Source organism: Coffea arabica, chromosome 2c (assembly GCF_036785885.1).
Source record: "Coffea arabica cultivar ET-39 chromosome 2c, Coffea Arabica ET-39 HiFi, whole genome shotgun sequence".
NCBI lineage: Eukaryota > Viridiplantae > Streptophyta > Magnoliopsida > Gentianales > Rubiaceae > Coffea > Coffea arabica.
In genome coordinates, this window is record NC_092312.1 from 4,293,813 (window position 1) to 4,318,213 (window position 24,401).

Genomic DNA, 24,401 nt, shown 5'->3' on the forward strand with positions numbered 1-24,401 from the left:
TATTCATGAATTCGGTAAAATCGAAATTTATCGAATTTCGAATTGAATTCGAAACGAATTCGGAATTGATGAATTCGAAATCGAAATCGGTCGAAAATTCTGATACCAAAATTTCAAAAAATTCCGATTTCAAAGTTCCGAATTACCGATTTCGATTTTGATTCACACCCCTACATATAACTCATAAGATTTGGCACACGCCAGGGATGGACAGGGATGATTAATGGCCATGATTTGGTCAAATATATATATATATATATATATATATATATATATAAGGCTCCAATCACATCACATTTTGTACGTCGATCTTAGCATCACATGTAAAACTCATAAAATTTTGTTATACAATTACAATTTTTTGAAAGTAAATCACCTCTAGAACAAATGAGACCACACCTTGTTAAATCTAAAATAAAAAATCGTGATTTTGTTTGGATAAGAGTTTATTTAGATTATTTATTTGAGATAATTATTATAGCACTTTTTGTGTGTTGTGTGACGCGATATGTGCGAGATGAAAAGATAATTAGGAATAGTCCGCGCGGCACCCAATCCAAATTGCAGCAGAGCAGAGCAGACCAGGCCAGACCAAACTCAGCAAGAACCCAGAATCCGGGATCCGATTGATTGATTTAGCCACCGCTCCGCTATTCTCATGGATGATGTCACCAGACCAGCAATTTGCATACGCAAATCTCAATCTGGACAGCATCGCAACGTGTTGGGCCGCTCCTGGGAGCGCGTGCCAATCTCGTCCTTGTTTTCCGAGCCACTGGATTCTATCCTCACGTGTCACAAACCCCACATCCCGACCTAACCGTATATGTAAGTCCGGGCCTTCCTGCTTCCAATCTAAAGGCGGCCACTTTGCCAGCGCAACAATGACAGCCTTTACCTCCCACGTTGTCAAAGTCCACGATCTTTGTTCACCTTTGCTGATGCCGACGACGAGATCCAAATACACGGTTTCTTCGGGTTTAACATCAGCCGCGTGGTCTCAGCCTCATGGGGGGAGGTTGAGATTAGAGCAACCATGGCCAAATAGGCAGCTAGAGAAGGTGGTCGAGTGTGCCAAAGGGGGTTCAGCTTCAGCTTCGGCGTCGGAATGGGGAGATGAAATCGTAACAGAAGAAGAATTGATGGGTCTGGGGAAGTTGGGAGGCAAGTGCGAAGAGACCAGAGGAATTGCAGAGTTGTTGGAGTGCTTGGAAAGAGAAGCAATCATGGGGGAGGATGAAGGTAAAGAGCCCACTGATTACAATCGAAGGGCTCAGATTTTTCACAAGAGTTCTAGGGTTTTCCAGTCGCTTAAAGAAAGCAGCACCCCTCTTCCCTAGTTGTTCTTTTGATTTCTGGGGAAGGTAGCGGTACCCGACCAGGGCCTATAACTGGACGTCGAGTGTTAACTGTCTAAGCTAGTGTTTTAACTTTTTTAATCCTACAGTTTTTGTGTAATTGTATATCACAAATCATCATCAATCAACACATGTTGATTTTTTATTTTTTATTTTTTAACCCGCCTGATGAGATCAATCTCATGGTATCAAATTTATATTGGAAAATAGTAATTCGATGGAATACGTTTTATTAGAAGCACGGATTCCGTTCGAGATTCTATTATTAACAGAATATATCGATTAGAGCCACTTAAATTTTTTGTTTCTGACGAGAGACGCCGCAAAATCTCATGTTGAACTAAATGTTCGTTCGTTAGTTAGTTAGTCTGAGAGCACCAAAGTCCACAAATATCAGATTTGAGGAATTTGCTGCCAAATGACTATTGGTGCCAGAGCTGTGATCAGAAGCTAATCTGAGAGCACCAAAGTCGACAAATGTTAGATTGCTGCCAACTGACCGCATCCGCGCCAGGGTTGCGACAAATATTAGATTGAAGCATTTGGTCCTTTGCCCCTAAATGAGTCTGCATTAATGCATAGTTCAGGTCCTCTTGATACGACCCTTGGCTTTTATTATGCCCTTCCGATCACCTAAAGGTAACCAGAGCCAGGTTAATGACAGAGAATGATTGACAAATCAAAACAATTGAAACATAAGACAGATGCAAACAGTCGAACATCCAATGACATCTTTAGTACAACAAATTAAGCTTAACGAGCCCATGCACGGAATGAATGACTCTTCCTGACGGCCGGACTAGGTAACGACTAAATCTTATCAAGAGCCTGGTCACCTACCTACCTGATGCCAATAAATAACAAATGCCTAACAGAATTTCCAGTGGTTATTGCAGTTCACACACGTTACAAATGTAGTCATAGGTTCATCAGCACTCCGAGTCTGCAGCTGATAGTAAGTGGTTTCCCGCTTCCCACATCTACCACATTTAAATGCGTTAGTACTGGCCTTTGCAGAATTTTCACGCCCACATTCAAACAGTGCTTTTTCTTTAATTTTCTCATTCTGCTTTTGTCTTGCATCACTTGCCATGTCTTCCGCACTCAGATAAACAATTGAATTAGGTGGAAATTGCCCCAGGAGGACTTTTCTCCGGAAATCTGGGTTGTTTGGATCCTTAATATTGAAACATATGGACCTATACTTGGCTTTGTGGGCACCAGTAGATCTGCCCCACTTTTCAAACATTGCGCTCTCCACCATCGTAGCAACACGATAAGGATCGCATGCATCAACTTCTTCTCTGAGATCCTCATCAACCTCAGTAGTGACCTTGCACAAGGCCTCTGCAACGATCTCACGCATTTTGTCCCTGACTTGGTCCTTTGTATAAAGGAGTGAAGTCAGCTTGGGAGCCGTATTTCTCATGTCAGAATTTGGCTTCTCTTCTATTGTTATCCTTTCAACATTCATGCGCTCTCCAGAAGAAACCTTTCCATCCTCCTCAACCTTTACCTCAGTTGAGGAAGTTTCTAATTTCATTGCCTTTTCAGAAGTAGAAGAGAAAGAGCGATCAACTCTCTCAACTTTAACAGAACTAGCTGTTGACGCCTTCTCAACCTTCACAGAGCTCACTCTCTGGAACCTTTTGTCACTAACAGAATCTGCGCCTGTAGGCTCAGCTTTTACAGAACCCTCAAGTTTGATGGAGTTCACTCTCCCCACCTTCGTCCGCTCACCAGAATCTGCACCTCCAGGTTCAGCTTTTACAGAACCCTCATGCTCAACGTTCCCATTCTTCCTATTCTTGGCTGTTTCTTTGACAATAATACCCTTCCACATCTCAACCACATCAGAAGCCATACTCTGAATACTCTTCCTTGGATGTTTTGTCAGTTGCCGAAGACGTTTTCCAACCTGAAATATATTTCAATTGTGTGACAGTAGATGAAACATTTAACCAGGAAAAAAGAAGAAGAGGGGGGGGGGGAGGGGGAAGAGAGCACGCTAGATTACATTTCTACTGTACAACTAGATCAAAAGGCAGACACTAGCATTTAATTACACAAATAGAAGTCAGCAAGAATCAAATACCTATTCAGATCTTTTTCTAGTGATGCATGATCATTCTATTTGTATTTTTCTTTTCATTTTCAGAAAGTAAGAATAGAATTCCAAGTCCTCCTAATACAAAAGGTCTTCACTTCTAAAATCAGTTACTCTCTAACTGGGACCCCAAAGCTCTTGAACTAAGACCAATGAATGCATGATCAGAGTCAACAGCTACAGAAGATAAATCTGTTTCCAAGTTCCTTTTCCCCCAAAAAGGTCAAGCAAAATAATGAAGGGAAAACATGCTTAGATGTGGATTACTTCCAACACCATTTACTCCACAAGAACAACTTTATTAAGAATAACACCACATTTTCTTTGTTTTTCGTATCACCAGACTACCATAATTGAGACATGATACACCAGCAACAGAACAAAACAAATGAGTACTAGTAGTTCTTAATAAGTAGTACCAGTAATTGGGATGATAGTTAGAGTATAAGCTGATATGTGTAAACTACTCGAAAAACATTACAAGCGGCATAAGGTATGACTTGACTGTAGAAGAAAGTCCACATTTATTTGAAGTTCCAGTTGTCGCCCCATTAACAATGGGTTCGTACAAATCCTGCTTTAAATTTCAAAAAGCACATGAAGAAGAAAAGGGAATTTATGAGTATAACACAGACAATCGAAGTGCTCTTTTGCCATGACAACTAGTAGACTCAACACCTTGTGATAACTATCTCCACAATTTAGTCCTCGTCTAATATGAAATTAGCTCTTCAAGCAAGCGTTGTCATGGCAAAAGACCCCTTCTACTGAAATGTTCTTTTGCCATGACAACTAGTAGACTTTGACATCTTGTGATAACTCATCTCCACAGCTAGGTTAAACCTCTTCACGAAAACAATGTCATCCTAAAATTGCAAAGTCAGATTATCCTATCAAAAACTAAAAACATGTCATGCACAAAGTCAAAAACCTCAGCTTTTTTCCAGGCAGAACAAAAGTTTTGCACTCTGGCACTTGCCTAAAACAAGGGTCAAAGTAAAAGACCACCTGCAAATAAGGTAGTGATGCCTCTTGGAGAGGATAAAGCTTTGTGCAGTAAAAGCAAAGAGGATTATGCTCCTCACAATGCTTCATGTACATTAAGAAGAGTATCCGCTGGTATCAATACAAAGCCAAAAAACAGGTCTGGTTGATTAGAATAGTATGTGAATCAGTCACTGAAAAGGTATCTGGCTGGCTTACAAATAAGGGCAGCTATCATCAGAGAATAAAAGAGTATTATTTTCTTGAAAAAAGTAGCTTATTTCAACCAACAAGCTATCAGAGAATAAAGGAGAATCATTTACTTGAAAAACAACAACATATTGCAACCAACAATTAACCACGACGGCATTGCAAACAGCCTGAAATATGGAGGCATAAACAAGTTCAAGTTGTTCATGCAAAATGCAGCGCAACATGTTTGCTCAAGTTTCAATCTTTAAATGTCCATCTCTCTGAGAAAACCAAAAGTTCTATCAAAGACTATGAAAAAGCAAATAGGAAAGGAAAATTTGGAAAAAAGAAAAAGAAAAAAAGAATGAACTTTTATAAATAAAAAATTGCAAATTCGAAAATCAAACAGAGGGAACTCTTCAACTCCGAATCTGAGAAACAACTAATTCATACACGTACATACGAACACAAAATAAATATGCAGATTCAAAATATAATACTCCTCAAAAAGATGTAGAATAACTTTAGAGTACCTGCGTTGAGACGAGGATATCATAATTAATGGGGAGCTTCTTTAGCCGCTTGAGGGCGTCGAGACAACGACTCTCCTCCGGAGAGGAATCTGCTCCGCCATCAGCTGACGCAGCGTCCGCCGCTTTCTTAGCCTTCTCAAACAGCTCAACCAATTCCTTCTCCATCACCTCTCCTCAATCTATTCAGATAACAAATAAAAATAAAAAGCGACTTGATCCACGTTCTTAGCAAAAACTTTGGAAAGGACCTAGAAGAAAAACTCTCCGTTTTTTACCGAGAGAGAATGAGATACGATTATAAAGAATAGAGAACATAAGTTATGGAATTGAACCTGAGAGATGCAGAATCAATTGGAAATCAGAAAATTGCAGCAGCGGCAGCAGCTAATTGCATTAGTGAATAAATAGTTCAAAGTCGGCCGCAATCGGAAACCTAATTAAAAGTTTCTGGGAAGAGGTCAAACAGTTTCGGAAGGCTGATATGGATGGACAGATAACCGAGGGTACTGGACTGGCACGTGTGAGTCGATCGGACGGTCTGGTGTTGGGGAGGGAAAATCTTCATCAGCGGTTTGGGATTTACGCGCGCCTCATCAGGTTGTCGGGTGCGATTGGAAGTTGTGACAAATTAGGACCTCTCTCTCTCTCTCTCTCTCTCGCTATTCTAGTCTAGTACTACTACCAAAACCATTGGTGGGTAGAAGTAGAATAGGATTTAGAAGAGAGAGAGAATTAGAAAATGACGGCTACTACTTAAAAAGCTGGGGATTGGAAGTTGGAATTGTTCCTTCCAAAGGGAAGAGTCCAGAAGGTTCCGTTGTTTTTGGAGACAAAAAATTTATTTATGCCGGATCATGTAAATCCTCGCGGTGTGATAAATCATTTTGATCATGTAAATGGTAAGTATTATGAGCAAATAAAACAAAGAACCTGTTAGAAAATGCATGTCTAATCATTTTAAAAAATATAGAATAAAACAATAAAATAGATACCCATAATTTATATTTTTTTTAAGGTTCAAAATATTTAAAATCAAGATAGAAAATCGGTTGAGAACAACAGTTGATGGCAGGTGCAGTCTGGGTTGGATACCATTCACAACGCCGCGCAAGTAAAGGCAGATTATTTGGGCCCTGCGGGTCGCAAAGAACAAGTATTAAGGACATAGACCATTGGGCTTTGCGGACCCTAACGGTCTTATCTTTGATCTCCGACTGGCCAGTGGCCAAAGGAGTGCGGAAATGGCAAAGCTTTCCAAAAATGGGTAGTCTTGAAATGATGAATAAAGGTCGGCTTGTGTGATTCGACAAAAGTTTCCAGTAGTGCCCTATTAATAGCCCTATTAAGCCTAAAACGGATTTGTAGTTGTACCTAAAGTAAAACCTCAGTCGGCAATTTGGCCGCGTAAAGGGAAGGTAATCCTACAAACCTAAGATGACATATTGGTTCGGCGTGACATTTCCCGCTTCTCTTTATTTTTTTCCCCCAACAGAACCATCAGTAAACAATCAAGACTAGCCAAAGCAGCTACCAAGTTTCAGAGGCGGGGCTACATAACAGTGGTTGGTATATTTTCTGCAGAAAGATAATCTGTTTAAGAGTGATGAGGAAAAACAAATAGAGAGAGAGAAGCTGACTTCCCATGCATTCATCAGTTTTGAAAATTCTCTGAATGTGATATTTTCAGAAACCACACTGCATCATCATTCTCCCAGTTGCTGACACCTACATATGATCGTTGACAATTTCTAGCCTAAGGAAGGTTCAACACATTTTGACATGCAGAAACTAAAGGATGAAGGGAAAGGAAACAGTTGGGAGTGCAATGGAATTTGCAAACCAATATATCTTGCTTCAACCAATCCCAGAATGTATACATCCTGGTGGAATCTCATGAACTCGTGTAAGAAGATACTTGATCATGAAAAGAATCAGATTTGAGTGGATACCTCTCAATAGTAACAAAATCAGCCATCAACACAAATAAGGAATCATTTACGTCCTTCAAGGAAATAGGCGATAGGAACTAAACGTATTTCAATTGTTCAATGTCTTCAAGTTTCTATCAAAAATTTTTTGCTTCATATTTCAGAAGGGATTTTCATGCTTACCAGGGAAAAGAAGGGTCAAGGAGAAGATAAGCTCAGATCTGTATTGAACACAAGAACAATTTTCTTCCTAATGAAACAATTCCAAGATCACTCAAAGAACGTGCAGTGCTTGATAAGGACATCCAGTCACATAGAGAGGGTGAGATGAAAAATACTACAGATGAAATTTCTGCATCCTCTACTATCATCGTTAGCTAATAAAAGGAGGAAGCAACAATAAGGATCATAGGAAAAATGCAAAAAACGAACATGGAGCGAGAGAGCATTCAACAATGTCTGCCATTTAATTATACCAAAACCAACAAGACTTCATAGTCGTTCTAACATGGAAAATAAATGCTGAAATGCATTATTCAACTCAAATTACTCAACAATGCTCACAGTTTCTCATATATCAAAGAGTTAATCCTACTAGGCATTTCCCTCTGGCTCCGGTTTCTCGAACAAAGTCTTCTTCAACCAATCAAATGGCTGCACATGTTTAACAAGTTAATATAAGATTCCAGTTTAGCAGCATTAACAGGCATAAACAGGTAACATGAAAAGTCAAGAGTGAAAAGTGCTATCCAATAATCAGTAGCCAAGTTTCAAGCAAATAGGTAACACGCAAGCACAGCTCTCATGTCTCTAATACAAGAAAATTTATACGAAACAGTCCTCCCCCAGCATGAATGTGAAAATCTATCCAAACTAAATATTGCTAAAGCAATAAACTGCAAAAGCAATATTCAAACGCATATTCTTGTCAAACAAACAAATTGAGGACAAAAACAAACCATTCAACTCTCCAGAATTTCATAGAACTGCTCAAAGGACTATGAAAAAAGTCAAACCTGAAGATAAAACCCAAACATTTCTGGGGTCATTCACCAAAATACTGCCTTCTTTGCTGAAAATTAAAAATATATATTAAGTTGACTTCAGTTAGCCAAGACCAGAACGATTATTTTTTCTCCCTTCACCAAAAATCATCTTGGCACCTCTTCCTTCAATAAAACCTCAATCTTCTCCCTCCCTCCTCCTTGTTAACTAAACCACAATCTTCTCCCTCTTCCTTTCTCAGCTTCCTGTACGTGCCCTTTTGCAATCGATTTCACTTCTAATTTCTGGCTATTTTGCCTGCTCAATTGTGGAAGCGATGACTGCCAAATAGATTGAGTTCTGCCCTAACTATGAAAACTGCTTAGTCATTGTAGCGGTATAGACACGATGACCAGTGTCCTTTGAGCATGTGACCTGATACGCCATCATGTTCCTAGAATATTTAAGTTTTGAGTTTGGGAGCCGATCGTTCAATTTCTATTTTTGCCGCTGTGTTGGATCTGTTCTGTTTCTTTCGCATGCAGTTTCTAACGGGGATAAGAAGAAGTAAAGGAAAGAATCAGTGGACAATGAAAGTCGAATTCTTAAAAATCCACTTTCAACCGCTGTATTTTTAATTTCTGACGGAAAAAAGGACAAATATCAGATGAATAACAAACGCAACATTTCGGCACTTCAAATGCCAAATTACCACGGCAATAACTAACTTATATCTCCAAATTGGCACATATCGACATATCATATTCATAGTTTCCTAGATACCCAATAAAATAAAATAAAATAAAAATTAAAACTCCAAATTCCAAATCAAACTGATGTTGCAAATTATCAAACACAGAAAGACAAGCAGATCCAATCAGAATCACCAGACGAACCACAAATCAGCTAAAATGGAAAAGAGAAATCAGAGATGTGACATTTGAGAAAATGGGAACAGGGGATGTTTACAACCTGGACGAGCCATATGGCTGTAACTCCGGCGGCGATGCCCCACGAGGCAGCGGCCTGGATATCAGTGGACTGAACGCGAAAGCTCGGCTTCAGGACCTTGAAAAGTCCACCTGATGTAGCGGGGATCGCCATATATAATTCTGGCACTATACCGTTTCGTGTTCTTCACCTCCGATCAAATGAAAAGCCTTTGTCGTTGTTGAACTTCTTGTGCTTTCCTTTGTTCCCTTAGCTTTAATAAAAATGATGATACGAACATTAAACAAAATTGAAAATGATCGAGTCATCCTCTTTCCTTACATCAGAAGAACAACACGGCAGCAGCGGCCCCAACATCAATAAGCCCGGTACCAACTTCGATTGACCTGCCAAATTTTTATTTTGTTTCGGCCCACATCGGAGCCATCTGTTGTGAATTATCCATAGTTGATGGTACAGGCCTTACGGCCCACAGGCCAAGGTGGACAGTTGGGTAGTTCAAAATAAGCTAAAAAAGAAAAAAAAATTATTGACAGTAGTTGGGGATGTAAAGGAGTCTAATCAAATTGAACAATCTAATTTTCAAACTTGCTTGATTTTTTTAACAAGTTTAAAATTCCGTTTAAGTTTGATTTGCTTATTTGTCGAACTAGTTGGATTAATAATTGGTGGAATGCTATGTAATCCAAAAATTTTTTATGAATGATATTCAAGAAAAATATATTTTAGAAAATTTCATAGAATTAAAGGAACTACTCGTCTTAGATGAACTGATTGAGGAATACTCGGAGACACATCTATAAAAACTTTGTATAGGAATGCAAAAATAAGTGATCAAATTAATCAACATATACAATGAGGGTTGAATTTATATGATTTTGCACTTCTCTACAAAATATAATATGTTTTGTTATTCTAAACGATTTTTCTATTTTGGATAACAAAGAACTTGTTATTCTTAACTCTTGGACCCAGAAATTCCTAAATAACTTAAGCCACATAATCAAAGCTTTTTCTATTCTTTTTATTAACAGATTTATGTATCTTATTTCATTTACCTCATGGTTGGGAACTAATGGTTCACTCTTTGCTTGAACGAACTTTTATCGCGTCAAATTTGAGTCGAGTTTGAGTAGTTTGAAGTTTTTATATATAGAATATAATGTTAGACCGATCGAACCAAGTTCAAACCGAATTTAAAAGTTTATTTAATATAAATGGCGTTTAAAGTTGGTTTGACTAATTAGCAAATTAACTTTGAATAAACTCTTATCAAATCGAGTTTGATTTAAATATTGAGTAATTTGATTCATCTTTCAATTCTAACACCAATAGAAGTTTGAATTTTAAGCTCAAATATGGTTCGAACTTGAGCACGAGAATTCAAACCGAGCCTGACAACTTAGACCTCGGATTAATTCGATTCTTTTACTACCCTATCCAAGGGTGGGGAATAGCTGATAAAATTATCAACTTTTTAATTTACTAACCAAGAAACAGAAAGTCCTCCCCCTCCCCTCTCTTGGTACATAGGAGGCCACAGGCATAAAATCCATACGCTAATTGAGGTAAAGCAACACCAGCAATTCCTCCAGCGCAATAACCGAGTAGAGCCATCGTTGAATGAGGAAAAATGTAGCTTCCCCAGAAGGCCGCTAGATAGCACCTGCTGTTAGTGTTTGAAGCGACTCGATTACGTACATTGTTACTGTCAACCTTAGCTAAAGCGTACGCCAACCAAGTACCCCTAATACAATAGGTACCTGTGGCTCATTGTTAAAGGGATTAGTGACTTAATCTGACGGAATACACTTAAATCATTTCTTGGCCAGATTACACTTTGCAGTCCATTAAACTTGAAAACCATTCCAAACAGTACCTGCACAGGCAAGTATGCAGATCAATTACTCATCAACCATCTCTCTATCCAGCTACTGCAGCAGATTGGTCATACCAACATTAAGTGAGCAACCAGAACAAAAGGCAAAGTCGTGGTGAAATTTTTTATTTTTCTTTAAATTGTGTCTCTGGTCTAGTAATACTAAACAGAATCAGCTTAACAATTCATCTCTCATTAGAGCTAATCAAATAATTCAAAGTTTAAGTTCGTCCTTCTTAACAACTTCAAACACGAAATAGTCATCTTGGAACAAGCTATTATATCGAATTTGAAATTTCCCCGGTGCTCTCGCCATTGCAACCTGCTCTTACCGGTCTGCGGCCCTTGTCCGGACCACCAATAATACCCCATCTCTCGAACTGCCTTTGTCGAGCTCTTGCCCTCTCTTTCTCTTCTTCAGATTTTGACGAGTAGCAATATGGACAAGAAACCCCATATTCCCACTCTGGGGCTTCCATGTCCTCATCGCTCACTGGTTGCTTGCATCCGTAGCAAAGTTTGAAAGTTCCCTGCACCAGTCCATGTTCAACTGACACTCGCTTGTCAAACACAAAGCACTCTCCCTCCCATAGGCTCTCAGTCTTGGGAACTTCCTCCAGATAGTTCAAAATTCCACCCTCTAGATGATAAACCTAGCATAAGAATCAGTATAACCAAGAACCACCTAGTCAGTCGATCAGGAATCCAAGACCGTTTTTACGGGAAGTACATTGAAGATGATCATGAGAACAAAATATTGCTAGAAAGACTACTTTTCTGAAGCCAATCATGTCACCAGTTAGAGCTTCAATTCTACCCACAAGAAAACCAAAAGTAGATAACTAATTTACCTCCTTAAAACCTTTACTTAGGAGAAAACTCGAAGCTTTCTCGCACCGAATGCCACCTGTACAGTACATTGCTACTCGTGGCAGTATATTCTTTCCTTTTGCAGCACCTGTATTTCCAGGTGAACATGCAGTTTCCACCTGATCTTCTGGTTCAGCAAGTCCAAACCTGTCAACCACCCAAGATGGAAAATCCCGAAATGCTGTAGTACATGGATCAACTGCTCCTTTAAATTTTCCAATTCTAATTTCATAGTCATTACGCACATCAATCACCACCTAAAGTCGAATGAAAATATTTAGTACGAGATGACTTTTTAAAGAAGGATAGCAGTTAATATGTTTATGGGAATAAATTGGACTCCAGATGTTTAGCTCCAAAAACACATGTGCATTGACCGATTGAAGGTGCATTGATGTATTACAGCATAAGCAAGTCAACTTGAATACTCTATATCACCCATGTATTCTATATTTTTTTCCAGAACTGTTCTCCATTTCCCCTCTCCTCCCAAAAAAAAAAAGCAGGAGAAGAAAGCAATTTCAATATATATGAGCCTCACCAAAAAAAAATCCTACAGAAGTGTCCAATAAATGTAGGGATACTTACACTTTGAGGAGCACAGGAAAATCCATCAATATTACATAACAACATACAAAAAATTTTACAATTGTTCACCTCACCAGAAAACGACATTCAGGATAATCTGACAATCTAAGTGATGGCATGCAAACACAAATGCATTCAGACACAATGGAAATGTTCTTAGCTTCTAAACAGAATTAAGGTGCTAGTAAGTGAAAGCATTTGGAAAAAATTAGCAACCTATAACAGAGTTTTTCAACAGGTAGAAAGGAGATTCAGAACTAAAATCATAGCAAGGTTACTTACAACATCTGGTTCACTAACTAATGCATTCCAATCTCTTGGGCTCACATACTCTCCAACTCTTTCAATTGGTGAAACAGAAGGCAATCCAAGGGTAACAATCTGCTTAAAATCATATTTCAGTAAGCAAAAAAGCAGCCTTTGGTTAACAGAAAGAGTTGTTGCTTTAACAAATGGAATGTACCTCTTTTTTCAACTTCACCCTCACATGATCCCATCTGAAAGGAGCATCTTCCCCAGCTGCTAGAGGAGAACTGCTCATGTGTCCATGATGAATAGCTTCTTCTTCAGGACTTACAGGTGACTCCACACGCCTAAGGCCCCATAAGCGACTGTCATTCTGAATAAATGCGAGAACATTCTCTACTGAATCTCGGGTCCCACATATACTCCCATTAATTCCTTCTGGGGCCAGAATGATGCCACCTGAAACACGCTGAAGAATATCAGCTCAGTTGGGCATGAATCACACGAAGAGATTTAGGCAGAAAACATAAAGACCCGACGTCAATGGGTTAAGGTAGCCGTAAACGCAATAAAGGAACAATGATGCAGATATAATTCCAGCTGAACCAGTCATTGTAGTTGCTACTCTCGATAAAGCCCATGAAATAAAATCTTACGGCAAAAACATTCGATGAAAGATCAATTAGCCCAACTATCCAAGTATTACACCCTATCCAATCTAACAACCTTTTTCATATCTTTATGTAATATATATTAATGTATAAAAATATTATAATACTGTCTGCAAATATTATCCAAAAACAAAGCTAAAGCTCACATCAAATTACAAGTGACTGTACTATACACTTGACAACAAAAAACAAAGCCGCAAAATCCCTTTCTTGCTACATCCATCTCAATAAAAGATTCAAACTTGATAAGCATACCTCATTTTATTTCACATTTGATTCCACGCAATCTCTAAATCCAAGGAGAACAAGCAACAAGAAGAGGGAAAAAATAGACAAAGTTTACTCAATTTACAAACACTACAAAAAAAAATCTACCCACATTTCTGAAATACTTCTCTCAAGCTCATAACTTGCATCAATTTTGATAACTACCGCGAAATAGAAAAATAAACTGTACCAATGCGAAGAAGAAAATTACCAGGCGTTCGCATAGCTCCTTCAATGGCTTCCGTAAATCAGCATGGTCTGGAAAATCAGCAAATTTGTAGAACGAAACCACTACCAATGGCGACTCAGGGCAGACGTCATTGGACGCTTCAAGCTTTTCCATTTTTGCTTCACATGAGTTCGAAATGGTTGCTGGGTTTGTAGCTGTAGTTGCAAAGGAACACTTAAACGGGGTGAGGGCCTGAGGGAAATTCTGGGAAGTTGGGAAGGCAATTTTGGGATTTGAAGATGGATGAATCTTTATTGGAGTTGTGCAAGACGAGGAGTCGGTGGCGGTAGTAGGCTTCGTTCCGCGGTTTACTAAACGAGTGTTGGCACTAGGGTTTAGTGAGGAGGCGGGAGAGAGCATTCCCAGAGCCGCCGCTAAAGGAGTCGGTGGTCGGCAGAGGAGCAGCGGCTGATTTAGCTGCATTAAGACATAGGGGAATCTAAATTTTGATTTACGGCAAGAGATAATAAGCGCCCTAACCTTTCTAGTAGTACTTTGCAGTATAGTACTAAGGTTATTTTTTTATCACTTTTTCCCCCCTTTTTTTTTTTCAACACAGAAGGTATCCCAACTTATGCTAGAATAATCCCTTGTGGCCAGGGATAGACAACCGGTAGAAGGGGCTCGAGTGACTACAAACCTACGTCCATCTGAGCTAACTCCGGGGGCTTTTTCCCTTTAGATAGTCAACCTAAACATCCCTAACTCTATTTTGATTAGTTGTTTTTTGAGATATTTTTAAAATATTTTACTGTAACGGTGTATATGAAACTTTTTTTTAAACTATAAATGTTTTTCATGAAGTTTTTGAAGGTATTTTTTGAAATATATTTTAGAGTATTTTTAAAGTTTAAAAAATTTATATTATTTTGTAATCCACCACTGCTACTATCCCCTCCCTCTTTCTCTTCCTCTTCTTGCTCCCTCTCTTTCTGCCTCCTTTACTTCTCCTCCTCTGTCTCTTTTCTCCTCCCATCTGTCTCCTCATTTTCTTTCCTTCCCTTTCCTCTCCATTTTCTTGCCACACCTCCCCCCTTCCCCTCTTCTCGATCTAGTCTCAACCAGTTCAAGGCCACTGGTCACGACATCGTGGCCAGATCATAGGAAGGGGAAGGGAAGGGCAGGGTGTGCTAAGAAAGGGGAAGGGAGAGAAAAAAGGAGGAGGAAGAGGAAGGGAGAGGAAAAAAGAAAAAGAAAGGGATGGTCGCAGCAGCAACGGTGGTGGGTGATGGTGATGGATGGAAAAAAAAATTGTGTATATTTTATATTTTATTTTTTGTATATTTAGAGTTATTTTTTTATATATATTATGTGTTATATAGATTATATACAATACCAATTAATCCCTTACCATGAACATACTTTTTTTAGTGTTTGGATAGCATTACTGTCTCAAATAATGAGTGTGTTTGGATACCTCAATTATCCCAAATAATATTTCGCTTGCATCATAGATACATTTTTCAACATTCTTTTTTATATTCCCAACCACCTTTTTATCTCACATACATCACATCACAAACAGTGCTACAGTAATTATTCCAAATAATATTTCAAATAATACACTATCCAAACAAACTCATTAATATTTCGCTTGCATCATAAACACATTTTCCAATTCACTTTTTTTTTTCGCTTGCATCATAAACATATTTCTCAACTTACTTTTTTATATTCACGAATTGCGAAACAAATCAAAAAAGCTATTTTTCATTTTTTTTTTATTTTTGGAAAAATCAAAAAGCTATTAATCATAGGAATAGACGCATGTTTATGACATCATGTCCGTTATTCACGTGCATTGGTTGGGGTGGGGTTTCCTGCATTTTCTAGACGTATAATGACTTGCAGTCTTTTTTTTCTAGATAAACCTGGCTGAGCCACAAAGTTTTCAACGCCATGATTTTGCCCTATTCTTTTCTGCAGTCTGCATACCTACAAAATGAGCATCCCTCGCTCCACCGCAGAGATAGATAGAGATGGAGTGGAGTGAAGGTAAAATACTGTTCAACCTGAGCTCGCACTCCAATCTTGACCACATGGTGAAATGGACTCGATATTTATATTCTAGACTATATATATTATTAGGAATCTTCAATACGCGAATCTGTTGTTGATTGATGTGATATTGCTGCTCTTATACATTGAATCCATCCTGCGTTGTGAGAGCTGGAAAAGAGGAGTGCAATGTTCTAGTAGCATTCATGCTGCTGGCTGTACTGTGCCCATGTCACCAGTCCCTGTGACAGTAGAAACACAGAGCAATAACCAAAGACCGATAAGCCATCTTGTTATATACGACCGAGGGGAAAAAAAAAAAGAAATCCCTACTTTAATTTAAATTTTGTGCTAATTAACGAGCTTACACTTAAGGTACGATCGAGTTTGCATATGATTAATTGGAATGTGGATTATTTGTCAAAATTTATTTGCTTACAACATTATAACAATTTTTAATATATCTTTTTATCTTTCTAATTATCTTTTTATCTCACATACATCACACATAAAAAGTGCTACAGTAAAAATATCTCAAATAATTTACAATCCAAATAGAGCCGATCGATTTGGCAAAAACTTGACATCGAACTCATATCTATATACAACTGAAATTAATCACACAATTATTGATTCCCTTGTTACTTATCCTCTCATCGTCTACTAATTTATATGCATGTACCAATACCATATAAGCAAAAAGGTGAGTTTCACTTGACATATGATACTACTATGTTGTTGGATTACCCCTGCCAAAAAGGAAAGTCTACGAGTGTTATTTTCTCGATTTTGTTTTGTTTGGATTGTTATTTTTCAGTGAAAAATTTTTACGCTTTTCGTAAACACATTTTCTGATCGCATTTTTATTTTATATTTATTAATTTTTTATAGCATATTTTTCAACAAAAACTTTTAAGCATTGCAATCCAAACAAGGCTGTTTCCGGATTAGAATCAAGGGCCCCTTGAGCATTTATTCTAAAGAAGAGACCCCGACAATTAGAAAACGTGCACCGGCCATTAGAAGTGCTTAAGCATATATTATGTGCTTCAGCGAGACACAACGACCCCAATTTCAAGTAAGATAATAATTCTGCGGACGAAATTGCCACTTTGGGGCTTTGGCCTTCGCTTCTTCCCATTTGCTGCAGCGCTATTGTGGCATAACACAATCATAGAGTAAGTTGGTGCGTCAGAATTCTTGAGAGCTAATTCATCTTCTGGAACGGAAAAAAGAGAAATTGGTAAATAATCTATAAGATTAATTCAAGATCTTATAATAAAAAGAATCCCAGGAATTATATGGGTTTTGAAACTTCTAAAAGGATAACAACTAGCGCCAATAGACCTAGGCATGCTTTGGGATGATACGGCTATAAGAAACTCTCAGGATTAGATACTTATATATACTTGAGGCACAAGGCCGGAGTGAGCTCAATTAAATTACTTATTGGGTAAATAAAAAAAGTAATAATAAGGAGAAATTCCAAGAATTATTTTTCCCTGATATTTAAAATCTCGTGCTCAGCACGCATAGGAATTAATTTTTGGAGACACTAATAAGTCATTTCACTATTTTCCCCCAAGTAAGGTGCAGTGCTAGATGTTGGCTTTTTAAGGAGACAATAATATATATATATTGAAGTAGAACCCTGGCTAGTTGAGAAAGACTTATTTTTTCAAAAACTCGAAAAAAGAAAGAAAAAGGAACTTTACTGTGGTTATTTCTTACTACTTTTTACTTTTTGAATTAGTCTTCTTCTTCTTTTTTTTCTTTTTATTTTTGGGGTCAAATTTTATTTTACTATTGAGCTAGTCGTTTGACACTTTCTTGTAGTTGTCACTCCCTTGCTAGCTATTTTTGTTGTGATCACCATTTAAAAACTACTTAAAAGGTTTCGATCAACATGCAGAGTTGAAGATGGAATTCATAGTTCAATGTAACTAATTGGGGGGGGGGGGGGGGCGCATACCACTTTGTACGGAATAGGATTATTCAATGTCTTGTACTTAGTATTTATTATTGGCAAGTGATTTATCAAATTTAATTCGTTCCCTACGTAATTAATGAGGACCACGAGATCAAGTGGGTAGGAATTAACAAGCTTCAATATACTCGTATTGGCTAAACTCAGACAACTTGCCAAAAACAAAATCAAAGGTTCAAGCTGGTTGCTATTTTAGAATATCCCTTACACGCTTCGTTTTCTCCGTCCCATTTTGATAGTGCTGTTTTTCTTTTTCGTCTGTCCCAAATTGTAGTCTACTTTCCAATTGAAAAATATAGTTGCCTTTTAATTTCTCTAAAATACCCTTATTTAATGTAAGTTGTTATTACTGTAAATTATCTTATTTAATATATATTATTAGTATTGAATATAATCTACCCTATTTAATGCATTTAGATTTTCCAAAACATGTTATGAAAAGCCAACTTTATTTAATGTAAGGGTATATTATAAAAATAAAAATCTAAATTTATTTTTCCAATAAAATTAACTACTTTTTCTTAAATTGTGTGAAAAAAAACTAGAACTATCAAAATGGGACAGAGGAGTACTTAATTAAATCAAGAATAACCTTCCCATTTTACTCTCCGGACGCACTTCATTAGTCCATCAAGTAAAAGACAAACGGCAACTTTCATTGTAGTAATTAGTTTAAATCCCACAGTAACTATGATAAGATTAGCTCAGAAATTGCAGGAAATGTATAGTAAATATGATTGACAGTCTACGTTAGTAGCAGTTAAAACTGCAGTTAGGATTGACTAAATTGCTAGTAAGCTGATTCATCCTTAGACTAACTGACTTACTAGTCCCAGAATTTTTCCTTTTCCATATTCTAATTCCAACCAATGACAGTAATCACTTACAGTAATAAAGAAAGTAAAAATTACTACTAGTTGCTATCATGTATAAATATGATTTTAGTTACTTTGCTAATGCAGTAATTTGGTCCAATTAAAACTCGACATTTCACCTGTTTGATAATAAAAAATATTTTGAAGTAATTAACCGACAATACTCTTAGTCAATCTTTGAAATGTTCAACAATTTTTTAGGAATTATATATGTATAGTAGTATTAGAGAATCATCTAAACTTACAGCCTGGCAACATTGAGGGGGCAGATTGTCATTACATAAAAACTATGGTGCAAAATATTAAAAAGGCGATACTATAAGTCTATAATCTTGCAATTACCATCCCTCCCAAAAAAAAAAGAAGAAGAAAGAAATAAAGAAGTTCCAGTTGTAATTTCCAAAAAGCTCGCCATCATCCTAAATTACGGAAGTGTCCCCCTAAGAAATGAAGCGTAGATTCTGACTAATTGTCTCGTATTTGGGTGCACAAGTGGAAATACACAAATAAGATATGCCAGAAGAATAGCGCTTTGCGTCATCACCCAGACGCCATCAGGAAGACATCACAAGACAAACGTCAGCATTACAACTGTCCGTTTTTATTAGTTTACTTAGTAGTATAATCTACGCTGGAGATTTTTTTTTGGTGTAGTAATTTTCTTTCTCCTTTCCTCCAATTTGCTTACCGTTTTCCTCCCACCTTCCTCCTTTCCTATCCCAAAAAGCAGCGCAACCCTTCCATTTTCTTCACTCACTCGACCCTCCTTCCAAATATCCCCCCAGCCAAAAACCCACTTCTTGGATAAGCTTAAGACCATGGACTTACCAAACCCTCAACAGCTCCGTACAATCCAAGAAACAGTGATCGGAAAGCTACTAAAAGGAAAAGAATCCGCAACCCAACTCGTAGCCTTACTCAAAAAGCCCAGAAGCTCTGGAGATCGTGGTGGGTCGGTCTCGGCTGAGGAACTTGCCCTCCAAATCTCTAGATCTTTTTCTGAGAGTATTTCTGCCTTTGGCTCTCTTGAGGGTAATGGGATATGCCAGATCGTGGCCGCCGACGGCGTCGTTAGGGTGTCTTCCGTTGACCGGGGGAGCTCCAAGACTTCGGACAACGGCAGGAAGAGGCTAGGAGTGAAAGATCGGAGGGGTTGCTATAGGAGAAGGTGAAACGATAATATATTACTCTTTGCAATAGTGACTACTACCAGTATTTTTACTGTTGGCTTCTTGTTGAATTTGTGTTCTTTATTCTTCAAGCATATGCTGTACTGTACTGTACTTATTAATGTTGTGTTGTATAATTTGCATGATTCTTCTTGCAAGGTGATGGTGGCGATAAGAAATTACTGGTTATATATTGATTTGGATTTTTGCTTGGATGTATGTGTTTGGAGATTCTGAGATGTTTTCAGAAAGTAAACTTTAAATAACTCAAAGTTGCAATAAAAACAAAGAAGAATACATACTTGATTTCACTTTTCAGCCACCATGATGATGATCATATATATATGGAGCAGCAGAAATGATCGATAGAGCCGAAATTTTGGTATAGCACCATCCCAGTTATTCAACTAATTATTAGTGTAGCTGACAAATATAACGAACATTTTTTTTTTTTTTGGTTCTTGTGATTAAAAAAGAAAGAAAAAAAAAACAAAAAAGGAAGTACGTACTTGCACTTGCTGACAATTAATGTCCCAAATAATAGTGTAGTAGAAACTCACACATGGGATTAGACAGTTATTTCATATTCATCTGAATATTCCTATGGCCTTATATATTTTCTTTTACCTTAATGCTTCTAACCCAGAAAAGACATATATCTGTTACGTATATATGCTTTAAATATTCTCTACTAGCTACAGGCTTTATTTAGATATAATTGTGATAAATAAAATTGGTGGCCAGGTTCTTCTGTGATTCTTTTTTATTTTTCCTTAATTATTTCCTTTTCATGAGCTTGGGCAGTAAAATTTCTACTACTATTCGATTTATTTATTTATTTATTTTTGAGATCTATGTACATTCCCATTCTCCTTCAACTATATATCTAATTAATTAAGTTATCCATATATATTGAATCTGCAGAAACGTCGCACAGTCTTCGATTATTGTCTCCTCTACTGTGGAAGATGGACATGCATGGAGAAAATATGGACAAAAGGAAATTCTCAACACAACATATCCAAGGTATGTACATGTATATATTATTGTCTCTTGAAGCATAATTAATTTGTTTCTTTATGTGGCAGCACTGGTAGAACAGTATAAGAAAATCACAGCAGCCTCAAGATATTACTTTAATCATCTCATCTCAGTTATAAAAATGAGTTGGCAGCACAAGAATGCTTAATTTGTAAACTATTATCTGATGAGGATCCACCACTGACAAGTCATGACAAATAAAAAGTCCCTTTAGAACTGAACAGTGATGCCTTTTTTTTTTTTTCTCAATTTTGTGATTGGCAGGTGCTACTTTAGGTGCACCCACAAGCATGATCAAGGCTGCAAGGCAACCAAGCAAGTCCAGAGGATCAAGGAGGAACCCGTCGTGTACCAAACCACATATTTTGGGCATCATACTTGCAGTGATACCCTGATGAGGGCTCCACAAATCATCTCAGACACAGATCCCATGGACTCTTGTCTGCTTAGTTTCGAAACAAAGGCCCCAACCAAGCAAAATCTTCTTCTTCTTTATCCTAATCGGGTGATGACCACCGCCACAGCCACAGGGAATCAAGAATTCAAAGACGAGACGCAGAGTGATGTCTCCGACAACAAATCATGCTTGGATTCTTCCACCATGTTGCAGAATCCAACGACTAATTCAGAGACATCTGGACCGAGATCCTCCAACGTTAATGGAGCTTATCACGAAGAAGTGGTCTCTGGCATGCACTCATGCTCGTCAACTCCTTTGCAAGGGCTGGATATGGAGGATTTCAGTACTAAATTTGATGATCTGGACGATCATCTTTTATTTGGCGACATGGCCGGGCTCTTGCCTGCCCTTTCCTAAACCCTTGGCCTGTATCCATATAACTTCACTGTCTTCCAACTCCAGAGGCTGTTCGGACAAGTGATTGAAATTCAGCTGCGCACTCTCGCCTGTCTGGAACTAAAGGGAACTGCTTTAATTTCTCTCTAATTCAAGTCCTTGTGCTTCACTAAACATGGTGTCCGCTGGTTAATTTGTCATTACTGTAAAAGGTATAGCTGTAGATGTAAATCGCTGTGCGGTGAGGTGGGAGCTCCCATTTGTTCTTTTTCTTTATCGATGTGTGATTAATGTAACTATCCATAATATGTACGACGCTAATACCTTTTACTGCCATAATTTAATAACACCCACAGTTAGATGTGAATACCTTGAAGAAACGTTGCGGCAACTAAATCATTGCTTAATCCATCATTATTAACAGCACTCTACAATCACTACGGATGTCATTAACCAGAAAAGAGCAAGTGACGATGGGGAAGGCGCTATCGTTGGTCTGCAAGTTGATGCCTGCTTTTAAACATGTTTTATATGTTATAGTACCGCCGGTCCGGTCCATATCAGCTGCAAGTGCTAGATGGATAATCCAATATTTTCACCATCTTCCTGTACTAACGGCTTGAAAACCACAGGATCAAGCTCAAGTCGTAACTGGTAGGTCATAGACATATCTTGTGTGGCCCAGCCTCAGATACCACCATAATTCTTTTCGAGAATTAACATATTGTAATATGATGGGTATTCTTAATACTTCGCTTTCCCTTAGCTTCTGCAATTTCTGACGCCGACTTGGATGATGGAACCGGAACCTTTATGTCTTTCATTCACGGGTTTGCAGTCTTGTATTTGCTCTGGATTTTTATGTACTCGATAAATAAATGCTTTTTTCTTCCTTCCTTGGAGTTGCATATATCTAGAAATGTACTAATTGCCATAAAAAAGTGTACTAATTGCTAGAAATGTACTAATTGCATATATCTAGAAATGTACTAATTGCTAGAAATGTACATATAATAATTGATAGCTAAGTTACTCCAAATAATATTTTGTTTACATTATAAATATATTTTTCAACTCATTTTTTATATATTTTTAATTATCTTTTTATCTCACGTACATCACATCACAAAAAATATTATTGTGTACAAATTTAGAGATTATTTGAAGTATTATTTATAATTTTAACTGTAGTATGTTTTGTGATATGATATATGTATGATATATAAAAATATAGTTCAGAATATAAAAAGATGATTGAAAAATATGTTTATAATGCAAATAGCATTTGTTGTATTTAAACACACCCATTGATATCAACCTAATCCTTAACAAACAGAAAAGTTAAGAAAAGCTCTAGATGTATAATTAGAAATACAAATGGATCTAATCAAACTAGATAGCTAGTATTTAAATCTATTTGATTATTTTAACGAGTTTAAAATTTTTTCGAGTTTAACTTTTTTTTATTGGTCAATCTCAAATGAATTTTATCTAGTCAGTGTGAAATTTTTACATGTATATTTCAAATTCTACACTAATTGTGCAAACTCAAGAACACAAAATGCTCATCGTTTGGTTTGTTTAGTCGGGAGCTAAACAAACTCCAGCTCTTATCGAGCCAAATTGGAATTTAGTAAGGTTCCGAGCCAAATTGTTTTTTTCTTCTTTCTCTTTTGCACTCTAGGGTTGTGAATAAGGTTTGTTTGGACAGCTGATTATTTTTTCAAATATATTTGTTTATGTCATCATTACAATTTTCAATACACCTTTTTATCTTTTCAATTAATTTTTTATCTCACATACATCAAATCACAAAATGTGCTACAATAAAAATATCTCAAATAACTTACCATTCAAACAAATTGTCATTGCCACCCCGAGAATGCAAATGCGCGGCCAAAAAGCACTTGGATAGAGTATTGTTTGGTATAATTATTGAAATATTTTTTGTAATGTGGTGTATATGAGATAAAACAAATAATTTAAAATATATAAAAAAATAAATTTATAATACAATAAAAATATTTTCTCAACCCAATCCGGTTACTTTTCTCTTCGGAGAACCAATAACTCATTTCAAAGCGACTAGTGTACAACCTTAGCCAATTCATTAGGCTAGTGGATAGCCAGTTGGCACGTAGTTAAAGAAAAGTCTTTGAAGTAATGATTGTTCCCTTTCTTGTCTTATTCAGAAGAAATTCTCAACCAGACTCGGCCACGTATAAAATATAAATTAGAGCCGGAGACATGTCTTTGATGACTGTAACTTGGCCATGGCATCACGGCTCCTTTTATGGTTGAGGTTTATTAATTTCCTTTTTTTTTTTTTGGGCAACTTCATAACTAGAAGATTCACTTCAAGAAAAATGTCTGATGTCGGATTGCTAAGTGTAATTATATTATGTTGTGAAGTTTTCTAAAGAAACCCTCTAGTAGATTTAGAAGTGGAAGAGCATAATACTATTCAACCAAAAGAATATTAGAATTCAACGATCCTTGGATTTGTAGTTTGGGGCATAAGATTTGCCGACTGCAAAGAAGATCAAAGTGATGCGATGCATTTTTTGTCTGCATTCTATGGAGTGTCAAATCAATACTAGATTTTTTTTTTTCATTAGAAATAGTCGCGTGGTGATTAAATTACTGCAATTGCATGATTAATGTACAACTTCCGTGCCCTGTATGCAATTTCATGTCAGAAAATGGGACAACTCCAAAATTATTGAGGAACCTAATATATTGATTTGG

At 37.2% G+C, this 24,401-nt stretch overlaps 4 protein-coding genes and 1 long non-coding RNA gene across 7 annotated transcripts; 2 read left to right on the plus strand and 3 right to left on the minus strand.

Annotated features, from left to right (window-relative positions):
* Nucleotides 1-884: 884 nt before the first annotated feature.
* On the plus strand, nucleotides 885-1,340 carry LOC113720635 (uncharacterized). Its single transcript, XM_027245340.1, has one exon. The coding sequence runs from the start codon at nucleotides 885-887 to the stop codon at nucleotides 1,338-1,340; it is 456 nt and encodes a 151-aa protein (XP_027101141.1).
* Nucleotides 1,341-2,029: 689 nt separating this feature from the next.
* Nucleotides 2,030-5,845, minus strand: LOC113725261 (transcription elongation factor TFIIS-like). The gene is made up of 3 exons (XM_027248326.2): nucleotides 5,507-5,845; nucleotides 5,175-5,353; nucleotides 2,030-3,276 (listed from the first exon to the last, which is right to left on the minus strand). The coding sequence occupies exons 2-3, from the start codon at nucleotides 5,337-5,339 to the stop codon at nucleotides 2,227-2,229; spliced, it is 1,215 nt and encodes a 404-aa protein (XP_027104127.1). The 5' UTR covers nucleotides 5,340-5,353; nucleotides 5,507-5,845; the 3' UTR covers nucleotides 2,030-2,226.
* A 1,700-nt stretch (nucleotides 5,846-7,545) lies between these two features.
* Nucleotides 7,546-9,294, minus strand: LOC140034930 (uncharacterized). The gene is made up of 2 exons (XR_011838796.1): nucleotides 9,059-9,294; nucleotides 7,546-7,756 (listed from the first exon to the last, which is right to left on the minus strand). It is a non-coding gene; the product is annotated as an uncharacterized lncRNA (long non-coding RNA).
* Nucleotides 9,295-11,016: 1,722 nt separating this feature from the next.
* On the minus strand, nucleotides 11,017-15,013 carry LOC113725262 (rhodanese-like domain-containing protein 7). Of its 3 annotated transcripts, none has more exons than XM_027248327.2 (5): nucleotides 13,770-15,010; nucleotides 12,838-13,089; nucleotides 12,657-12,755; nucleotides 11,768-12,043; nucleotides 11,017-11,569 (listed from the first exon to the last, which is right to left on the minus strand). In XM_027248327.2, exons 1-5 carry the CDS (start codon nucleotides 14,208-14,210, stop codon nucleotides 11,195-11,197), a joined length of 1,443 nt encoding a protein of 480 aa, XP_027104128.2. In that variant the 5' UTR covers nucleotides 14,211-15,010; the 3' UTR covers nucleotides 11,017-11,194. The 3 variants fall into 3 exon arrangements, with proteins under 3 accessions (XP_027104128.2, XP_027104130.1, XP_027104129.2); XM_027248329.2 differs by having other exon boundaries at nucleotides 12,838-13,079; nucleotides 13,770-14,203; XM_027248328.2 differs by lacking the exon at nucleotides 12,657-12,755 and having other exon boundaries at nucleotides 13,770-15,013.
* Nucleotides 15,014-19,283: 4,270 nt separating this feature from the next.
* On the plus strand, nucleotides 19,284-22,020 carry LOC113725264 (probable WRKY transcription factor 70). The gene is made up of 3 exons (XM_027248330.2): nucleotides 19,284-19,815; nucleotides 20,741-20,842; nucleotides 21,122-22,020. Exons 1-3 carry the CDS (start codon nucleotides 19,466-19,468, stop codon nucleotides 21,672-21,674), a joined length of 1,005 nt encoding a protein of 334 aa, XP_027104131.1. The 5' UTR covers nucleotides 19,284-19,465; the 3' UTR covers nucleotides 21,675-22,020.
* Nucleotides 22,021-24,401: the final 2,381 nt, after the last annotated feature.

Excerpts from the sequence above, each read along its gene's own strand:
- LOC113720635 (XM_027245340.1), top strand. The coding sequence starts at position 885 with ATGACAGCCTTTACCTCCCACGTTGTCAAAGTCCACGATCTTTGTTCA.
- LOC113725261 (XM_027248326.2), bottom strand. The coding sequence starts at position 5,339 with ATGGAGAAGGAATTGGTTGAGCTGTTTGAGAAGGCTAAGAAAGCGGCG. Across the intron at positions 3,277-5,174 it reads ATATCCTCGTCTCAACGCAG|GTTGGAAAACGTCTTCGGCA; the intron begins GTACTCTAAAGT and ends AATATATTTCAG.
- LOC113725262 (XM_027248327.2), bottom strand. The coding sequence starts at position 14,210 with ATGCAGCTAAATCAGCCGCTGCTCCTCTGCCGACCACCGACTCCTTTA. Across the intron at positions 13,090-13,769 it reads AGGAGCTATGCGAACGCCTG|CGTGTTTCAGGTGGCATCAT; the intron begins GTAATTTTCTTC and ends GATATTCTTCAG. Across the intron at positions 12,044-12,656 it reads TAGTTAGTGAACCAGATGTT|GTGGTGATTGATGTGCGTAA; the intron begins GTAAGTAACCTT and ends ATTCGACTTTAG.
- LOC113725264 (XM_027248330.2), top strand. The coding sequence starts at position 19,466 with ATGGACTTACCAAACCCTCAACAGCTCCGTACAATCCAAGAAACAGTG. Across the intron at positions 19,816-20,740 it reads AGGGGTTGCTATAGGAGAAG|AAACGTCGCACAGTCTTCGA; the intron begins GTGAAACGATAA and ends TTGAATCTGCAG. Across the intron at positions 20,843-21,121 it reads CTCAACACAACATATCCAAG|GTGCTACTTTAGGTGCACCC; the intron begins GTATGTACATGT and ends TGTGATTGGCAG.